The 16,038-nt window shown below is 46.2% G+C and overlaps 1 protein-coding gene across 5 annotated transcripts in view; it reads right to left on the bottom strand.

The window, feature by feature from the left end:
- The window catches only part of ACOT9 (acyl-CoA thioesterase 9), a 50,751-nt gene that overhangs the window by 8,975 nt on the left and 25,738 nt on the right, over positions 1–16,038 (bottom strand). For all 5 annotated transcript variants that reach the window (XM_073565812.1, XM_073565811.1, XM_073565814.1 and 2 more), the window contains one exon: positions 6,354–6,439. In XM_073565812.1, the coding sequence (XP_073421913.1) occupies positions 6,354–6,439 (86 nt within the window). The remainder of the gene's footprint in view (positions 1–6,353; positions 6,440–16,038) is intronic.

The following is a 16,038-nucleotide window of genomic DNA, read 5'->3' on the forward strand; positions in this document are numbered from 1 at the left end:
CCCCATATGTGGGAGAAAACTACTGTATGGGCACATGTTGGGGCTCGGAAGGGAAGTAGTGACGTCTTGGAATGCAGACTTTCATGGAATGGTCTGCGGGTGTCATGTTGCTTTTGGAGAGCCCCTGATGTACCTAAACAGTGGAAACCCCGCACAAATGACCCCATTTTGGAAACTAGATCCCCTAAGGAACTTATTTAGATGTGTGGTGAGCACTTTGAACCCCCAAGGGCTTCACAGAAGTTTATAATGCCCGGGCATGAAAATAAAAAAAATCATTTTTTCCACAAACATGATCAATTAGTCCCCAATTTTTTTATTTTCCCAAGGTTACCAGGAGAAATTGGACCCCAAAAGTTGTTGTCCAATTTGTCCCGAGTACGCTGATACCCCATATGTGGGAGAAAACTACTGTATGGGCAGACGTCGGGGCTCGGAAGGGAAGTAGTGACGTTTTGGAATGCAGACTTTGATGGAATGGTCTGCGGGTGTCGTGTGCGTTTGGAGAGCCCCTGATGTACCTAAACTATTGAAACTCCCCACAAGTGACGCCATTTTGGAAAATAGACCCCCCATGGAACTTATCTAGATGTGTGGTGAGCACTTTGAACCCCCAAGTGCTTCACATAAGTTTATAACGCCGGGGCGTGAAAATAAAAAAATAATTTTTTTCCACAAAAATGATATTTTTTCCCCCAATTTTTTATTTTCCTAAGGGTAACAGGAGAAATTGGACCCCAAAAGTTGTTTTACAATTTGTCCGGAGTAGGCTGATACCCCATATGTGGGGGTAAAACACTGTTTGGGCGCATGGCAGAGTTTGGAAGAAGCACCATTTGACTTTTTCAACGCAGAATTGGCCGGAATTGAGATCAGACGCCATGTTGCATTTGGAGAGCACCTGATGTGCCCAAACAGTGGAAACCCCTAATTCTAACTCCAACCCTAACCCCAACACACCCCTACCCCTAATCCTAGCCCTAACCCTAATGGGAAAATGAAAATAAATACATTTTCTTTTAATTTTATTATTTTTCCCTAACTAAGGGGGTGATAACGGGGGGTTTGATTTACTATTTATGGCGGTTTTTATGTTTGGCGGCTGTCGCACGCTAAAAGATGCTTTTTATTGTAAAAATAGTTTTTGTATCACCACATATTGAGAGCTATAATTTTTCCATATTTTGACCCACTGAGTCATGTGAGGTCTTATTTTTTGCGGGACGAGTTGACGTTTTTATTGATACAATTTTCGGGCACGTGACATTTTTTGATCGCTTTTTATTTTGTTTTTTTGCGACGCAGAATTTACAAAAACCAGCGTTTCATGAATTTCTTTTGGGTGGTGCGTTTACGCCGTTCCGGGTGCAGTAAAATTTATAAGGCGGCTTTATTCTCCGGGTCAGTACGGTTACAGCGATACCTCATTTAGGTCTCTTTTTATGTTTTGGCGCTTTTATGCAATGAAAACAATTTTATATAAAAAATAACTATTTTTGCATCACTTTATTCTGCGAGCTATAAATTTTTTATTTTTTCGCTGATGATGCTGTGTGGCGGCTTGTTTTTTGCGGGACAAGATGACGTTTTCAGCGGTACCATGGATATTTATATGCGTCTTTTTGATCACGCGTTATTGCACTTTTTGTTCGGCGGTATGATAATAAATCATTTTTTGCTTCGTTTTTTATTTTTATTTTTTAAGGAGTTCGCTTAAGGGGTTAACTATTGGGACAGTTTTATAGGGCGGGTTGTTACGGACGCGGCGATACCAAATATGTGTACTTTTATTGTTTTTTTTTTATTTCCAAAAAATGAATTTATTGGGGAATTTTTTTTTTTTTTTTTTTTTTAATTTATTTAGCGATTTTTTAAAAATTATTTTTACACTTTTTTTTTTTACTTTATTACAATGTCCCAGGGGGGACATAACTGTCCTGTGACAGATCGCTGATCTGTCACATCACAGATCACTGTGACAGATCAGCGATCTGTCACAGGCAGTACAGAAGGCTTCCTCATGCCTGCGCTTTGCAGGCACTGAGGAAGCCAGCTTCCTGCAGGCCCCCGGAGGTCCCCGCCACCATATTGGATCCGGGGACCTGCAGGAAAGGAGCCCCCCGCAGCACCGCTGCACATTGCGCTGCCGTGGGGGGCTCAGGGAAGCACGGAGGGAGCCCCCCTCCCTGCCGATGCTTCCCTTTAACCCCCGGTACACCGCGATCGTGTTTGATCGCGGTGTGCAAGGGGTTAACGTGTCGGGGGCGGTCCGTGACCGCCCCTGACACATTGTGCCGGGTGCCAGCTGTGATAATCAGCAGACACCCGGCCGCGATCAGCGGCACTCACCACGTGGGCTCCGCAGATCGCTGTGACGTAATATTCCGTCCATGGAAATTAGGTCCAGGGTCACATGGACGGAATATTACGTCCATTGTAGGTAAGGGGTTAATTGAGAGAATCTGAAGTAACAGCCGCCACACTAGGACTCCCTCGCAGGGGATCCCCCATGGGACCGCAGCCACTCAATCGCCTCCGCCGGATCTGTAAAAAATACGGAGGAACCCTCATGGACAACTCGAATATACAATGTTCCCGTCTCTGAGTCGCCTCTTGACCTCGGAGAACTGCGCCCGTTGCTTCTGCAGCTCCACGGAGAAATCCGGAAAGATGGAAACGACAGCATTGTTGAATTTAATAGGACTTTTCAGGCGTGCAAGACGCAATGTGGTATCTCTGTCCTTGCAGTTGAGCAGGCGTGCCAGGAATGGTCGAGGAGGGGCCCCCGGAGGCAGGGGTCTTGTAGGGACCCTGTGAGCTCTTTCAACGGCGAACATTGAGGAGAATTCGTCCCCCAGGGAGGTCTTAAGCCAATCCTCCAGAAACTGCTCAGGATGCTGACCTTCCAAGCGCTCAGGTAGTCCAACAATACGGATATTATCCCGGCGCATTCTGTTTTCTAAATCATCCGCTTTCTGCTTCCAAGCATTCATGGAGCCCGCCACCTTCGTTAATTTAGTCTCCATAGGTGCAATGGTATCTTCCACCTTAGACACCCTCGTCTCCACCTCCGTAAAGCGCCCCTTCATGGCCTGCATATCCTGACGGAGTCTCCCCACCTCCGCGTAAACATCCTCAATTTTCTCCGTCAGGGATGTCCTGGTCAATGAGATAGCCTGCATCAACTGCGCAGATGCCTGTTTAAGGGTCAGTTCTTCCTGTTCCATCTCCTCCTCGCCCCCAGACTGGCGATTTTTGCACTGAACTTGAGAGGATGTGCTCCTATTATGCCACGCACCTTCAGCGGGGTCAGGTCTCGCAAACTCCTTCAATTTTTCCGCCGCTCCCGACCCTTTAAGTCGGCTCATGATTGGCTGCGGTGCGTTCTGCTGAAACAATTGAAACTTGTAATCCAGGTATTACCCAATACAGATGGGAATCACAGCGGGCTGGCAACAGTTAAATATGGCTCAGGCTACAGAGGGATGCCTGAGGGATTACACAGACGGCAGCCAGGCACAATTCAAATGATCTTTATGGCCCAGGGAGGGGGTCCCGCAGAGGCAGCTGCAGTGGGGGAGGGCGCATAGGGCCTCCCTTAATGATGGGGCCAGCAGGCACAGTGAGCGGGTAAGAAGAGAGGGATACCACGCGGGGCCCGTTTTTCCAGGGCACTCACCGCGCGCTCCCTCAGGTTGTCAGCCGGTTTTCTTCACTGCCCAGCGGCGGTGCAGCAGTGGGAAGCCGGCGCAGCAGCTTTCAGGAGCTGAGCCGCGCACCCAAGATGGCCGGCGCCTCGTGGGGGAACCAGCCGCCCGCTTCTGTCTCCCCCGCCACCCGCTCCTAAAAGCCGTCTCCAGACCTGCCACGGAGTGCCCAGGGGGTCCCGGCGTCCAAGGGGGTCCAGCCAGCCGCAAGTAAGTCGCCAGGAGAGGGTCTAGGGATGAGGATTTGTCAGGATTAAGAGGAGCTCTCTTCACCAGCGTCCTCTCCCGTTCACGGCATAGCCACGCCCCCCCCATAGTATTTTATTTTCAACTCATTCAATAGCCTTTTGATAAACAACATGTGTATCTGAGCTGAGTTGTGTACCTAATCCTCTCCTGTGTGATACTTTCTGCTGAGCTGTGTATCTAATCCTATCGTGTGTTACTGACTGCTGAGCTGTGTATCTAACCCTATCCTGTGTGATACTGACTGTGAGCCGTGTATCTAATTCTATCCTGTGTGATACTGACTGCTGAGCAGTGTATCTAATCCTATCCTGTGTGATACCGTCTGCTGAGCCGTGTATCTAACCGTATACTGTGTGATACTGACTGATGAGCGTGTATCTAACCCTATACTGTGTGTTACTGACTGCTCAGCCGTGTATCTAATCCTATCCTGTGTGATACTGACTGCTGAGCCGTGTATCTAATCCTATCCTGTGTGATACTGACTGCTGAGCCGTGTATCTAATCCTATTCTGTGTGATATTGTCTGCTGAGCCGTGTATCTAATACTATTCTGTGTGATACTGTATGCTGAGCTGTGTATCTAATCCTATCCTGTGTGATACTCTCTGCTGAGCCATGTATCTATTCCTTTCCTGTGTGATACTGACTGCTGAGTTGTGTATCTAATCCTATCCTGTGTGATACTGACTGCTGAGTTGTGTATCTAATCCTATCCTGTGTGATACTGACTGCTGAGCTGTGTATCTAATCGTATCCTGTGTGATATTGACTGCTGACCGTTTATCTAATCCTATCCTGTGTGATACTGGGCTCCCCCTGCAGTCTGTGTCAGAGGGTGGTCTGTGTTGGCACGGTAATAAATTGTGTTATTTCCAGCTTTACAGAAGGACGATAGCACCATAGAAATGATAGAATAATAGGCAAAATTGGTGAAATGGAACGCGTGGGGTTAAAATTTCGCCTCACAACATAGCCTATGACGCTATCGGGGTCAAGACGTGTGACTGTGCAAAATTTTGTGGCTGTAGCTGCGACGGTGCGGATGCCAATCCCGGACATACACCCATACATACACACATGCATTGAGCTTTATATATTAGATACATGCATACATATATATTCTTCCTCTAACTTTGAACTTGCATGCTCTGCTTCCAGCTAAGTCTCTAGGAGCATTCAATTCCTTTGCTATCTTCCTGTGTCCTTTTCCTTCTTTGAATATGGCAACGATCACAGAATTATTTGGACCATTCTCTTGACAACCCAAGAATTTTAGTAAAGTAGAGACCATTGCTAATGAGGAACAGGCTACGGATAATAATCCCAAGCATATCTCAAAGCTTGGTGTCAGAAGTCTTGGAAGATTCTGGAGCGGCAATCACAGTCATCTAACTTTAACCGCATGCAAAATCTTTGGTGAGATTTGAACAAGGCGATTGCAGCACACACACCCAACAATATTAGTGGAGGCAATTTTACATGAGGAATGGGCTAGGATTCCTCGGGAACACTGCCAGAAGCTGGTGACTGGTCATGCATCAGGTTTGCAGCAGGTCATAACAGCCAAAAATGCTTTTCATCAATGGGTTGCAGTGGTCATTAAAAGTGGCATATTGTGTTGATTTTAGAGATACCTTTTGTTATATTAGTTGTATTGAGATATTTCAATTATTCTCGTTTTATTACAAATAGCAGAATGTTTGTCAATTCTGCTAAAAAATAAATTTGCAGTGGGGTTTAAATAATTTTGACTGCAACTGTAAATATTCTAAAAATTAAATAAGTGTCCTAATTAGGTGCAAGATGTTATTAGATATGTAGCTGCTCATCTTCTTACTCCTTTAGTAGAAAAAAGACCTCTTCCCCAAAATGGAGCAATAAATTAACATACACACATGGACAAATTTTTGTACCCTTCTAGTAAAGTAAAAAAAAAAACACAGTGGAGACTGAAATAACTTGAAACTGTCAAAAATAATTTTCAATACCAGTGGCCGATTGCAGTAATCTCACTGAGAGTTACAGAGATCATTTGTAGTTATTGCCTCAAAAGGTTACCATAAAGATAAGGGTACCATTATTTTTATCCAGGCCATTAACCATTAGTTTGCTTTGGGTTTTTTTTAACATTTTTTTTCTATTGAACCACAATACAGAGCAATGCCTGATTCTCATTAGTTGATATTCTGGAAATGTAAATTGAAATTTACTTTTGACAGTTTCAAGTTATTTCATTGGCCATTGTGGGTTTTTATTACTTTACCAGAAGGGCACCAACAATTTTGGCCATTTGCTTATAGAGTTTGTACCTTTTAATTAGTAAAAGAAATGATAACACAGAAACCTTTCTTCATGTTATCCCCATTCCCCATACCATTAAAGAGGAGCACTCACCCATAAGAACATGCAGTTGCCCATCCTAATTCATAGGCTTTCCTCATTAGAAAACCACCGAAAATTCTGTTGAAGATATTTCTTTCCTGAGGATAATAGGAATTAAACATACAAATATTTTAGAACTTTTATTTAATCATCTTTAGATACACTCCCAAAATATTCCCATTGTTCATGGGTCAAAAAAGAACCGTCATGGTTAGGACATGGTTATTGTCCTGGTTTCTCAGGGTTAATGTTGCTGGCCTCCCTTTGGATCTGGGAGGGGTATTTATACTCACTCCAGACTAGGATTCCCTGTCAGCTATACTGTTATTCTGGCTGTGTGACTGACCCCCCTGGTGTGCTTGTAAACTGCATTGCTTGATTCCCGTGTATGACCTGGTCTGTCCCCTCTGTTCTCTGTCTCACGTTTTGGTACTATTGTCTTCTCTGGTTCTGACCTCCTGGCTTGGCTATCGTTACTCCGTTACCGTTTGACCCTTTTGTACCTTCTATTGCCCGTTCTGGTTTTCTGATCTATTGCTACGTCCAGACTATCCGCTCTGGTTAACCCTTTGGTACTGTCCTGCTATCTCGTGCTTTGACCCCAGCTTGATCTGGTGTACGTCCCTGTCTATGCCCCTTGGTAACTTGTCCCGTAGTTACCTTTCTAGGAGTTTCCCTGCAGCTCCTAGCTCTGTGGAGTTTAGGCCACGCCCCCAGCAGTCATATGCTTCAGGTCCTGATAGTCTGAAGCATGGATCGTCACCGCTGCTGCCCTGCTCCACAGGTATCTTTGAGCACTGTTTTTGTACTCAGGACACGCGCACTGGCTCAGTGAGCAAGTGCAGTGCGGTGTTTCTGACATTATAGCTGACCATTTCAGCTTTTTTTTTCCTCTGAAGGGAAAAAAAAAAAAAAAGGTGTGTTATCCTCATGGATCCCATACGAGCTTTGGCTGATCAGGTCAAGCACCTGACCCAAATGTTCCATAAACTCAACGTGGAACAGCGCACGATGGCCCATACCCAGCAACAGTTGGTGGTTACTGTGCAGGGGGCTGTCGATGCAGGGGCTCCTAGTGCTGGGGATAGAGATGTGTCATTGGCATCCCCTGAATCTCCGGTCAAATTGCCAGACCCTTTCTCAGGGGATAAAAAGGAGTTCAGGTCTTTCAGAGAAGGATGCAAGCTTTTTTTTTCTCTAAGGCCCCGCTCCTCCGGGGACGAGTTCCAGAGGGTGGGGGTCATTATTTCCCTACTTCGGGAGGCTCCGCAAGCATGGGCTTTCTCTCTGTCTTCCTCTGCTCCTGAACGTATGTCAGTGAACCTGTTCTTTGAGGCTCTGGGGCACATTTATGATGAGCCTGATAGAGTGCGTCTGGCAGAGGATATGGTGATGAGTGTGACACAGGGGAGGCACTCTGCTGAATGGTTCGGCTCAGAGTTTAGACGCTGGACGTCCGAAGTATCCTGGAACGACGCCGCCCTGAGGGGGTTGTTCCGCAGGGGCCTGTCTGACCGTCTGCAGGACGCTCTGGCATTACATCCTCCTCCTGATACCCTGGAGGATGCCATGATGCAGGTGGTCCGTATGGACCGGAGACTCCATGCTAGAGGAATGATGCAACAAGAGTCTCCCTTGTACCCCAAATTGTGTGACACTGCACCTGTATCTGAGCCCATGGAGGTTGGGTCGGTCTCGGTTAAGGAGAAATAGAGAAGGCACCGTAGAAACAACCTACTATGCTTTTACTGTGGAGCCTCTGGACATTGGAAAAGGAATTGCCCCTCCTGCCCTTCTTCAGAGAAACGACTGAGTCTGGGCCACAATCGAGGAGGTTGTCCAGACTCCCAGGTACATTTTTTTTCACGTACAAAGATGGTGCTCCAGGTTGAATTGGAACTTGCTGGCGGTCCTGTTATGACCACTGCCTTTGTTGACTGTGGTTCCTCCATTAATCTGATTGATGCCCAAGTTGTGACTCTTAATAAGATAGGGACAGTCAGGTTAAAAGACCCTGTTAAAATTGTGGCTGTGGATTCACCCCCTCTTACCCGGGATGGAATTTGCTTTATGTCTGAAATTTTTTCTATGAAAGTGGGTTCCACTCATGTGGAAAAGTTAAGTTGTTTCATTATGAATAATCTGCCTGCAGGACTGGTATTGGGGATGCCCTGGCTGCAACGCCACAATCCTCTCATTGATTGCGTGAAGGGGGAGATCATCCGATGGGGATGTAATGATAATGGTTTGTGTGGTGACCCGGTTCCTTTGGCCAATCCGATAAAATCTGTATCTGTGTTGTCTGTCGGTCTGGAGGGTATTCCGGAGTACCTGAGAGACTTTGAAGACGTGTTTTCCGAAAGCGAGGCTGAGGCGCTCCCATCACATAGACCATATGATTGTGCTATCGATTTAATACCTGGAGCCAAATTACCCAAGGCTCGTTTGTTTAATTTGCCTGAGCGCCAAGCTATGAAAGAGTACATTAAAGAGCCTTCGCAAGGGGCATATTCGGCCCTCAGTCTCACCCGTGGCAGCGGGGTTTTTCTTTGTAAAGAAAAAAGATGGTGGGTTGCGACCGTGCCTCGACTTTCGGGAACTGAACAAAATTACTGTTAAGAATACGTACCCTCTCCCGTTGATTCCTGATCTATGCAACCAACTCACAGGGGCCAAATGGTTTTCTAGGCTCGATCTACGAGGGGCTTATATCCTTGTAAGGATCTGGGAGGGTAACGAATGGAAAACAGCGTTCCTGACAACTGAGGGGCTGTTTGAAAACCTGGTTATGCCCTTCGGACTCACTAACGCTCCTGCTGTTTTTCAGGATTTCATTAATGTTGTTTTTTCTGACTTGATTGGGCGTTATGTAGTCATTTACCCGGATGACATCTTGATATACTCTGAGGACAGTCAGTCACACATACACCATTTACGTACGGTTCTTACGAGACTCCGGGAGAACCATTTGTATGCTAAGCTGGAGAAGTGCTCATTTTTTTTATGCAAGAACTATCTTTTCGGGTGTAATTGTATCCGGGGAGGGATTCCGCATGGATCCAGGGAAGGTTCAGGCCATTACCGATTGGGTGCAGCCTCATAACCTGAAGGGGTTGCAGCGATTTCTGGGCTTTGCTAACTATTATAGGAAGTTCATTAAAGGGTTCTCGCAGGTGGTGAAACCCTTGACGGACCTCACTCTTAAAGGGGCAGATGTAAAAAATTGGTCCGTGGCCGCAAAAGATTCCTTCCTTACATTAAAGAAGTGTTTTACCACAGCTCCTGTGTTGGTACAACCCGATTCGTCAAGACCTTTTATCGTCGAGGTCAACGCTTCGGAGGTGGGGGCAGTATTGTCACAGGGCCCCTCTACCCTGACTAACCTCAAACCCTGTGCTTTTTTCTCTAAGAAGTTCTCTTCGGCCGAGAGAAACTATGATGTTGGTAACGGAATTGTTAGCGGTTAAATTGGCCTTCGAAGAATAGAGGCATTATTTTGGAGGGGGCCGCTCATCACTGATCATAAAAACCTGGCATATAACGAGTCTGCTAAGAGATAGACCCCCCAGACAGGTTCGGTGGGCACTTTTCTTTTCTCGATTTCATTTTACCATCACGTTCCGACCAGGGTCTAAAAATGTAAAGGCGGATGCCTTATCCCGAAGTTTTGATTCTGTGTCTCCTCCAGAACCTCCTTCCTCCATTCTTCAACCAGGAGTAGTTGTAGCCAAAATCTCCTCTGAGTTACAGAGGGAGATTCTGGAAGCACAAGCTCAAGCTCCCAGGAATAAACCCCCAGGTACCCAAACAATTCCGTCTCACACTCCTTCAAGAATGTCATGATTCTGTGTTACGTGCACACCCTGGTATTGCAGCTACCCGGGGGGCAGTAGCTAGGGGTTTTTGGTGGCCCTCTACGGGTACTGATATAAAAAGATTTGTAAATACTTGTGGGGTGTGCGCTCGCTCTAAAAGCTCTCAGGTCCGGCTGGCCGGGGAATTGGTGCCTTTGCGAATTCCGGATAAACCATGGACACACCTGTCCATGGACTTTATCACTAATCTTCCATTTTCCAAGGGCAATAAATAACAAGAAAAAGGCATTTAAGAAGCTAAAACAAGAAGGCAATGAAGAAGCATTAAAAAGTTTTAGAGAAAAAAAAAAAATGTGTAAAAAAACAAATACATTTAGCAAAAGTGGAAACTGAGAGACTCATTGCTAAGGAAAGTAAAACAAACCCCAAACTATTCTTTAATTATATAAACAGTAAAATTATTAAAATTGATGGTGTCGGCCCTTTAAAGAACAATGAGGGTGAAATCATAGAGAGCGATGTGGGAAAAGTAAATGTTTTAAATACTTTTTTCTCAACAGTGTTCACACAGAAAAAGGATTTGCCAGGGGAAATGCAGAGTGATAATGTAAACTCCCCATTAAGTATTACCTGCCTAACCCAGGAAGAAGTGCAGAACCGCCTTAGTAAAATTAAAATTGACAAATCACCAGGCCCTGATGGCATTCACCCTCGGGTATTAAGGGAGTTAAGTAATGTGATAGACAGGCCTCTATTCCTTATATTTAAAGACTCTATAGAAACAGGGTCTGTTCCTTTTGATTGGCGGCAAGCAAATGTGGTACCAATATTCAAAAAGGGGTGTAAAAGGGAACCTGGAAACTATAGGCCGGTAAGCTTAACATCTGTTGTGGGTAAAATTTTTGAAGGGTTTCTAAGGGATACCATTATAGAATATCTCAATGTTAATAAATGTTTAACTCCATATCAACATGGATTTATGAAGGATCGCTCCTGTCAAACTAACCTGATCAGCTTCTATGAGGATGTATGCTCTCAAATGGACCAAGGAGAATCATTGGATGTCATTTATCTCGACTTCTCTAAAGCATTTGACACTGTCCCACATAAAAGATTGGTAAGTAAGATGAGAAAGCTTGGGCTAGGTGAAAATGTGTGTAGATGGGTAGGTAGCTGGCTTAGTGATAGAAAACAAAGAGAGGTTATTAATGGTGCATACTCACATTGGGCCAGGGTTACTAGTGGGGTACCACAGGGTTCTGTATTGGGCCCCCTACTATTTAATATATTTATTAATGATCTAGTGGATGGCTTACACAGTAAAATATCAGTATTTGCAGATGATACAAAACTATGTAAGGTAGTTAACACAAAGGAGGACAGTTTGCAACTAGACAGATTTGAGAGAATTGGGCTGAAAAATGGCAAATGAGGTTTAACATAGATAAGTGTAAGGTTATGCACATGGGAAGGAGAAACTGATGCTACAATTACTTACTAAATGGGAAACTGCTGGGGAAATCAGACATGGAAAAAGACTTCGGCATCTTAGTCAATAAGAAGCTAAATTGGAGTGCCCAGTGTCAGGCAGCTGCCACCAAAGCAAATAGGGTCATGGGATGCATTAGAAGAGGTCTGGGGACACGAGATGAAAACATAATTCTCCCTCTGTACAAATCACTCGTCAGACCACACTTGGAGTATTGTGTGCAATTTTGGATGCCGGTGCTCAAGAAAGACATTACTGAACTTGAAAGGGTTCAAAGGCGGGCTACTAAAATGATAAATGGCGTTAGTTCACTATAATACCCAGAAAGGTTATCAAAATTAGGTCTATTTATTCTAGAAAAGAGAAGACTTAGGGGAGACTTAATATATATGCACAAGTATATCAGAGGGCAATACAGAGATCTCGCTAATGAACTGTTTGTACCAAGGACTGTGACAAGAACAAGGGGCCATTCTCTTCATTTGGAGGAAAGACCATTTCTGCACCAGCATAGAAGAGGGTTCTTCACGGTAAGAGCAGTGAGGCTCTGGAATTCTCTTCCTGAGGAAGTGGTGATGGCCAACTCACTGAATGAATTTAAGAAAGGAATGGATGCTTTTCTTGTGAGTAACAGTATAGAAGGTTACGAATAACATAATATTATAGGTAGATGGTTGACCCAGCTTAGGGGAAGGAACTTTTTTCCCTATGGAGAAAATTGGCTGCTACTCTGTGGGTTCTTTGCCTTCCCCAGGATCAACAATGCAGAACAGCTGCACTAAAAATAGGCTGAACTAGATGGACATAAGGTCTTCCTTCAGCCTTCAAAACTATATAACTATGTAACTCAGTGGTATGGGTAGTGGTTGATAGATTTTCTAAGCAAGCCCACTTTGTGCCATTACCTGCGTTACCATCTGCTGAAACCTTGGCCCGCTTGTTTATACAGCACATTGTTCGGTTGCATGGAGTGCCTGTGAACGTGGTATCAGACAGGGGTGTGCAATTTGTGGCCAGGTTTTGGAGAGCGTTTTGTATGAAGTTGGGGGTCACGTTGTCATTCTCCTCTGCCTATCACCCGGAATCTAACGGACAGACTGAACGCACCAACCAGTCGTTGGAGCAGATTCTGAGGTGCCTGGCCTCCTCCAGACAAGAAGACTGGTGTGAGGTATTACCCATGCCAGAATTTGTATTTAACGGTCGTATTAATCAGTCTACCGGAAAGTCTCCCTTTCAGGTCAATTATGGGTTTGTTCCGCAGTTTGGGGAATTTTCCCGTATGGATTCGGATTGCCCTGGTGCCGAGGGGATGGTACAACAGTTAAAAACCCTCTGGAGGGAGGTGCAGGGGAACATCTCCAAAGCCCAGAAGAGGTACAAACATTTTGCAGACAGGAGGAGGGGGTTGGGTCCTGCGTTAACTGTGGGGGAAAAAGTCTGGTTGTCCACCCGTAATATCAAACTTAAGATACCCTCTATGAAGTCGGGCCCCAAATTTATTGGCCCATACAAGATTGTAGAGGTGATCAACCCGGTGGCATACAGATTACAGTTGCCCACCTCCTTCAAAATATCCAACGTCTTCCACAGGTCCCTATTAAAGCCTGTGGGGACAGTTAGAGAAGATCCCTCATCCGTGGCTCCACCAGTATTGGTAGAGGGTAAACTGGAGTACGAGGTAGGGCGCATCATTGATTCACGGTGGGTGCGCCGGAGACTTCAGTACCTTATTCATTGGAAGGGATATTCCGTTGAGGATCGGTCATGGGTTCCGGCCAGTTCGGTGCACGCTGATCGACTGGTGCGGGCTTTTCATGCCAGATACCCTGAGAAATCTGAGGGTCCAGTGGCCCCCCCATTAAGAGGGGGGGTACGGTCATGATTAGGACATGGTTAATGTCCTGGTTTCTCAGGGTTAGTGTTGCTGGCCTCCCTTTGGATCTGGGAGGGGTATTTATACTCACTCCAGACAAGGATCCCTGTCAGCTATACTGTTATTCTGGCTGTGTGACTGACCCCCTGGTGTGCTTGTAAACTGCATTGCTTGTTTGATTCCCGTGTATGACCCGGTCTGTCCCCTTACTCTGTTCTCTGTCTCACGTTTTGGTACTATTGTCTTCTCTGTTTCTGACCTCCTGGCTTGGCTATCGTTACTCCGTTACCGTTTGCCCCTTTTGTACCGTCTATTGCCTGTTCTGGTTTTCTGATCTATTGCTACGTCCTGACTATCCGCTCTGGTTAACCCTTTGGTACTGTCCTGCTATCTCGTGCTTTGACCCCGGCTTGATCTGGTTTACGTTCCTGTCTATGCCCCTTGGTAACATGTCCTGTAGTTACCTTTCTAGGAGTTGCCCTGCAGCTCCTAGCGCTGTGGAGTTTAGGCCACGCCCCCAGCAGTCAGATGCTTCAGGTCCTGATAGTCTGAAGCACGCATCGTCACCTCTGCTCCACAGGTATCTTTGAGCACTGTTTTTGTACTCAGGACACACGCACTGGCTCAGTGAGCAAGTGCAGTGCGGTGTTTCTGACAAGAACACAGTGTCCAGCACAAGGCACAGTACATATCAAGACAGAGCTTGATAACAGCATACAGACCGCCCATAAACGTTAAGGTCAAGGTGGCTTGCATTTAATTCTGCAATGACATTTTATGCGACTGCAGAGTAAACAGCTGCATGCGATCGTACAGAAGCCATCAGCCAGCCAAAGCGAGACTCTCCTAGGAAAAGGTTGCAATGTTTTGGGTTTTTTTTTATTTTTTAAAAGCTCTGACTTCCTAATTGCTACATACACATGTGTCGATCAAGAGCCGGTGTCTGGAAAGCACAAACAGCATCCTCCTGCGTACCCAGTTATCAGGATCTGTTGCTTCCTAGCAAATCCAGATCTGCTACGATATTAAAGCAAGAGGCTGAATTCACCCTGCAACTTGCTCTAATATGCCATCCACAGTTATAGCAATAAAAAAAAATTATTGTTGAAATACCACTAAAGGGTCTTTTCATGACCTTATGTGATGGGGAACAATGTGTGAAAAAAAATGAGAAAATAAATAAAAGCAAGAACAAAATAATAATTAAATTAAAAAATAAGAAAAGCCACCACCAATCCAGATCGCTTTTGTAGCCCCACTGCACCAGAAAGAAACCCATATGTAAAATATGTGTATGTTAGTGGTCCATTGTGGAAGTAGTAAAAAAATACAGCAAAAAAGTGTGAGAACAGTCACCAATTTCCCTTTTTCCCCCTATATCACAAAAAAAGTCACAAAAATTAGGCCACGCAAATCACAAAAAAGGAATCAAAGATTCTTTGAGTATCTGAATGGTAAAAAAAAAATCCAAAAACTTTAGTACCCGTATATATTTGAGTATAAGCCGAGGCACCCTAATTTTGCCACAGAAAACTGGGTTAGATTATTGCCCGAGTATATGCCGGGTATGCACTGTCCCCTCATCCCTGTCCTGGTATGCATGGCTCCCCCATCATTGTCCTGGTATGAATGGCTCCCCCGTCCTTGTCACTGCATGCATGGCTCCTTATCCCCAATTCTGGTATGTATGGCTCCCCTGTCCTGTATGCATGGCTCCCCCATCGTTGTCCTGGTATGCATGGCTCCCCCCGTCCTTGTCACTGTATGCAGGCTCCTATTCTGGTATGTATGGCTCCCCAATCCCTGTCCTGGTATGCATGGCTCCCCAGTCCCTGTCGTTGTATCCATGGCTCCCCGGGTCCCTGTCGTTGTATCCATGGCTCCCCGGTCATTGTCCTGCTATGCATGGCTCCCCATCCCTGTCCTGGCATGCATGGCTCCCCGGTCCATGGATGCATGGCTCCTTATCCCCTATTCTGGTAAATATGGCTCCCCGGTCCCTGTCCTGCTATGCACGGCTCCCCGGTCCCTGTCCTGCTATGCACGGCTCCCCGGTCCCTGTCCTGCTATGCACGGCTCCCCGGTCCCTGTCCTGCTATGCACGGCTCCCCGGTCCCTGTCCTGCTATGCACGGCTCCCCGGTCCCTGTCCTGCTATGCACGGCTCCCCGGTCCCTGTCCTGCTATGCACGGCTCCCCGGTCCCAGTCCTGCTATGCACGGCTCCCCGGTCCCTGTCCTGCTATGCACGGCTCCCCGGTCCCTGTCCTGCTATGCACGGCTCCCCGGTCCCTGTCCTGCTATGCACGGCTCCCCGGTCCCTGTCCTGCTATGCACGGCTCCCCGGTCCCTGTCCTGCTATGCACGGCTCCCCGGTCCCTGTCCTGCTATGCACGGCTCCCCGGTCCCTGTCCTGCTATGCACGGCTCCCCGGTCCCTGTCCTGCTATGCACGGCTCCCCGGTCCCTGTCCTGCTATGCACGGCTCCCCGGTCCCTGTCCTGCTATGCACGGCTCCCC

The sequence above is a fragment of the Dendrobates tinctorius genome, unplaced genomic scaffold (genome assembly GCF_039654945.1).
Source record: "Dendrobates tinctorius isolate UK_male_01 unplaced genomic scaffold, ASM3965494v1 ptg000016l, whole genome shotgun sequence".
NCBI classification, from domain to species: Eukaryota; Metazoa; Chordata; class Amphibia; order Anura; family Dendrobatidae; genus Dendrobates; species Dendrobates tinctorius.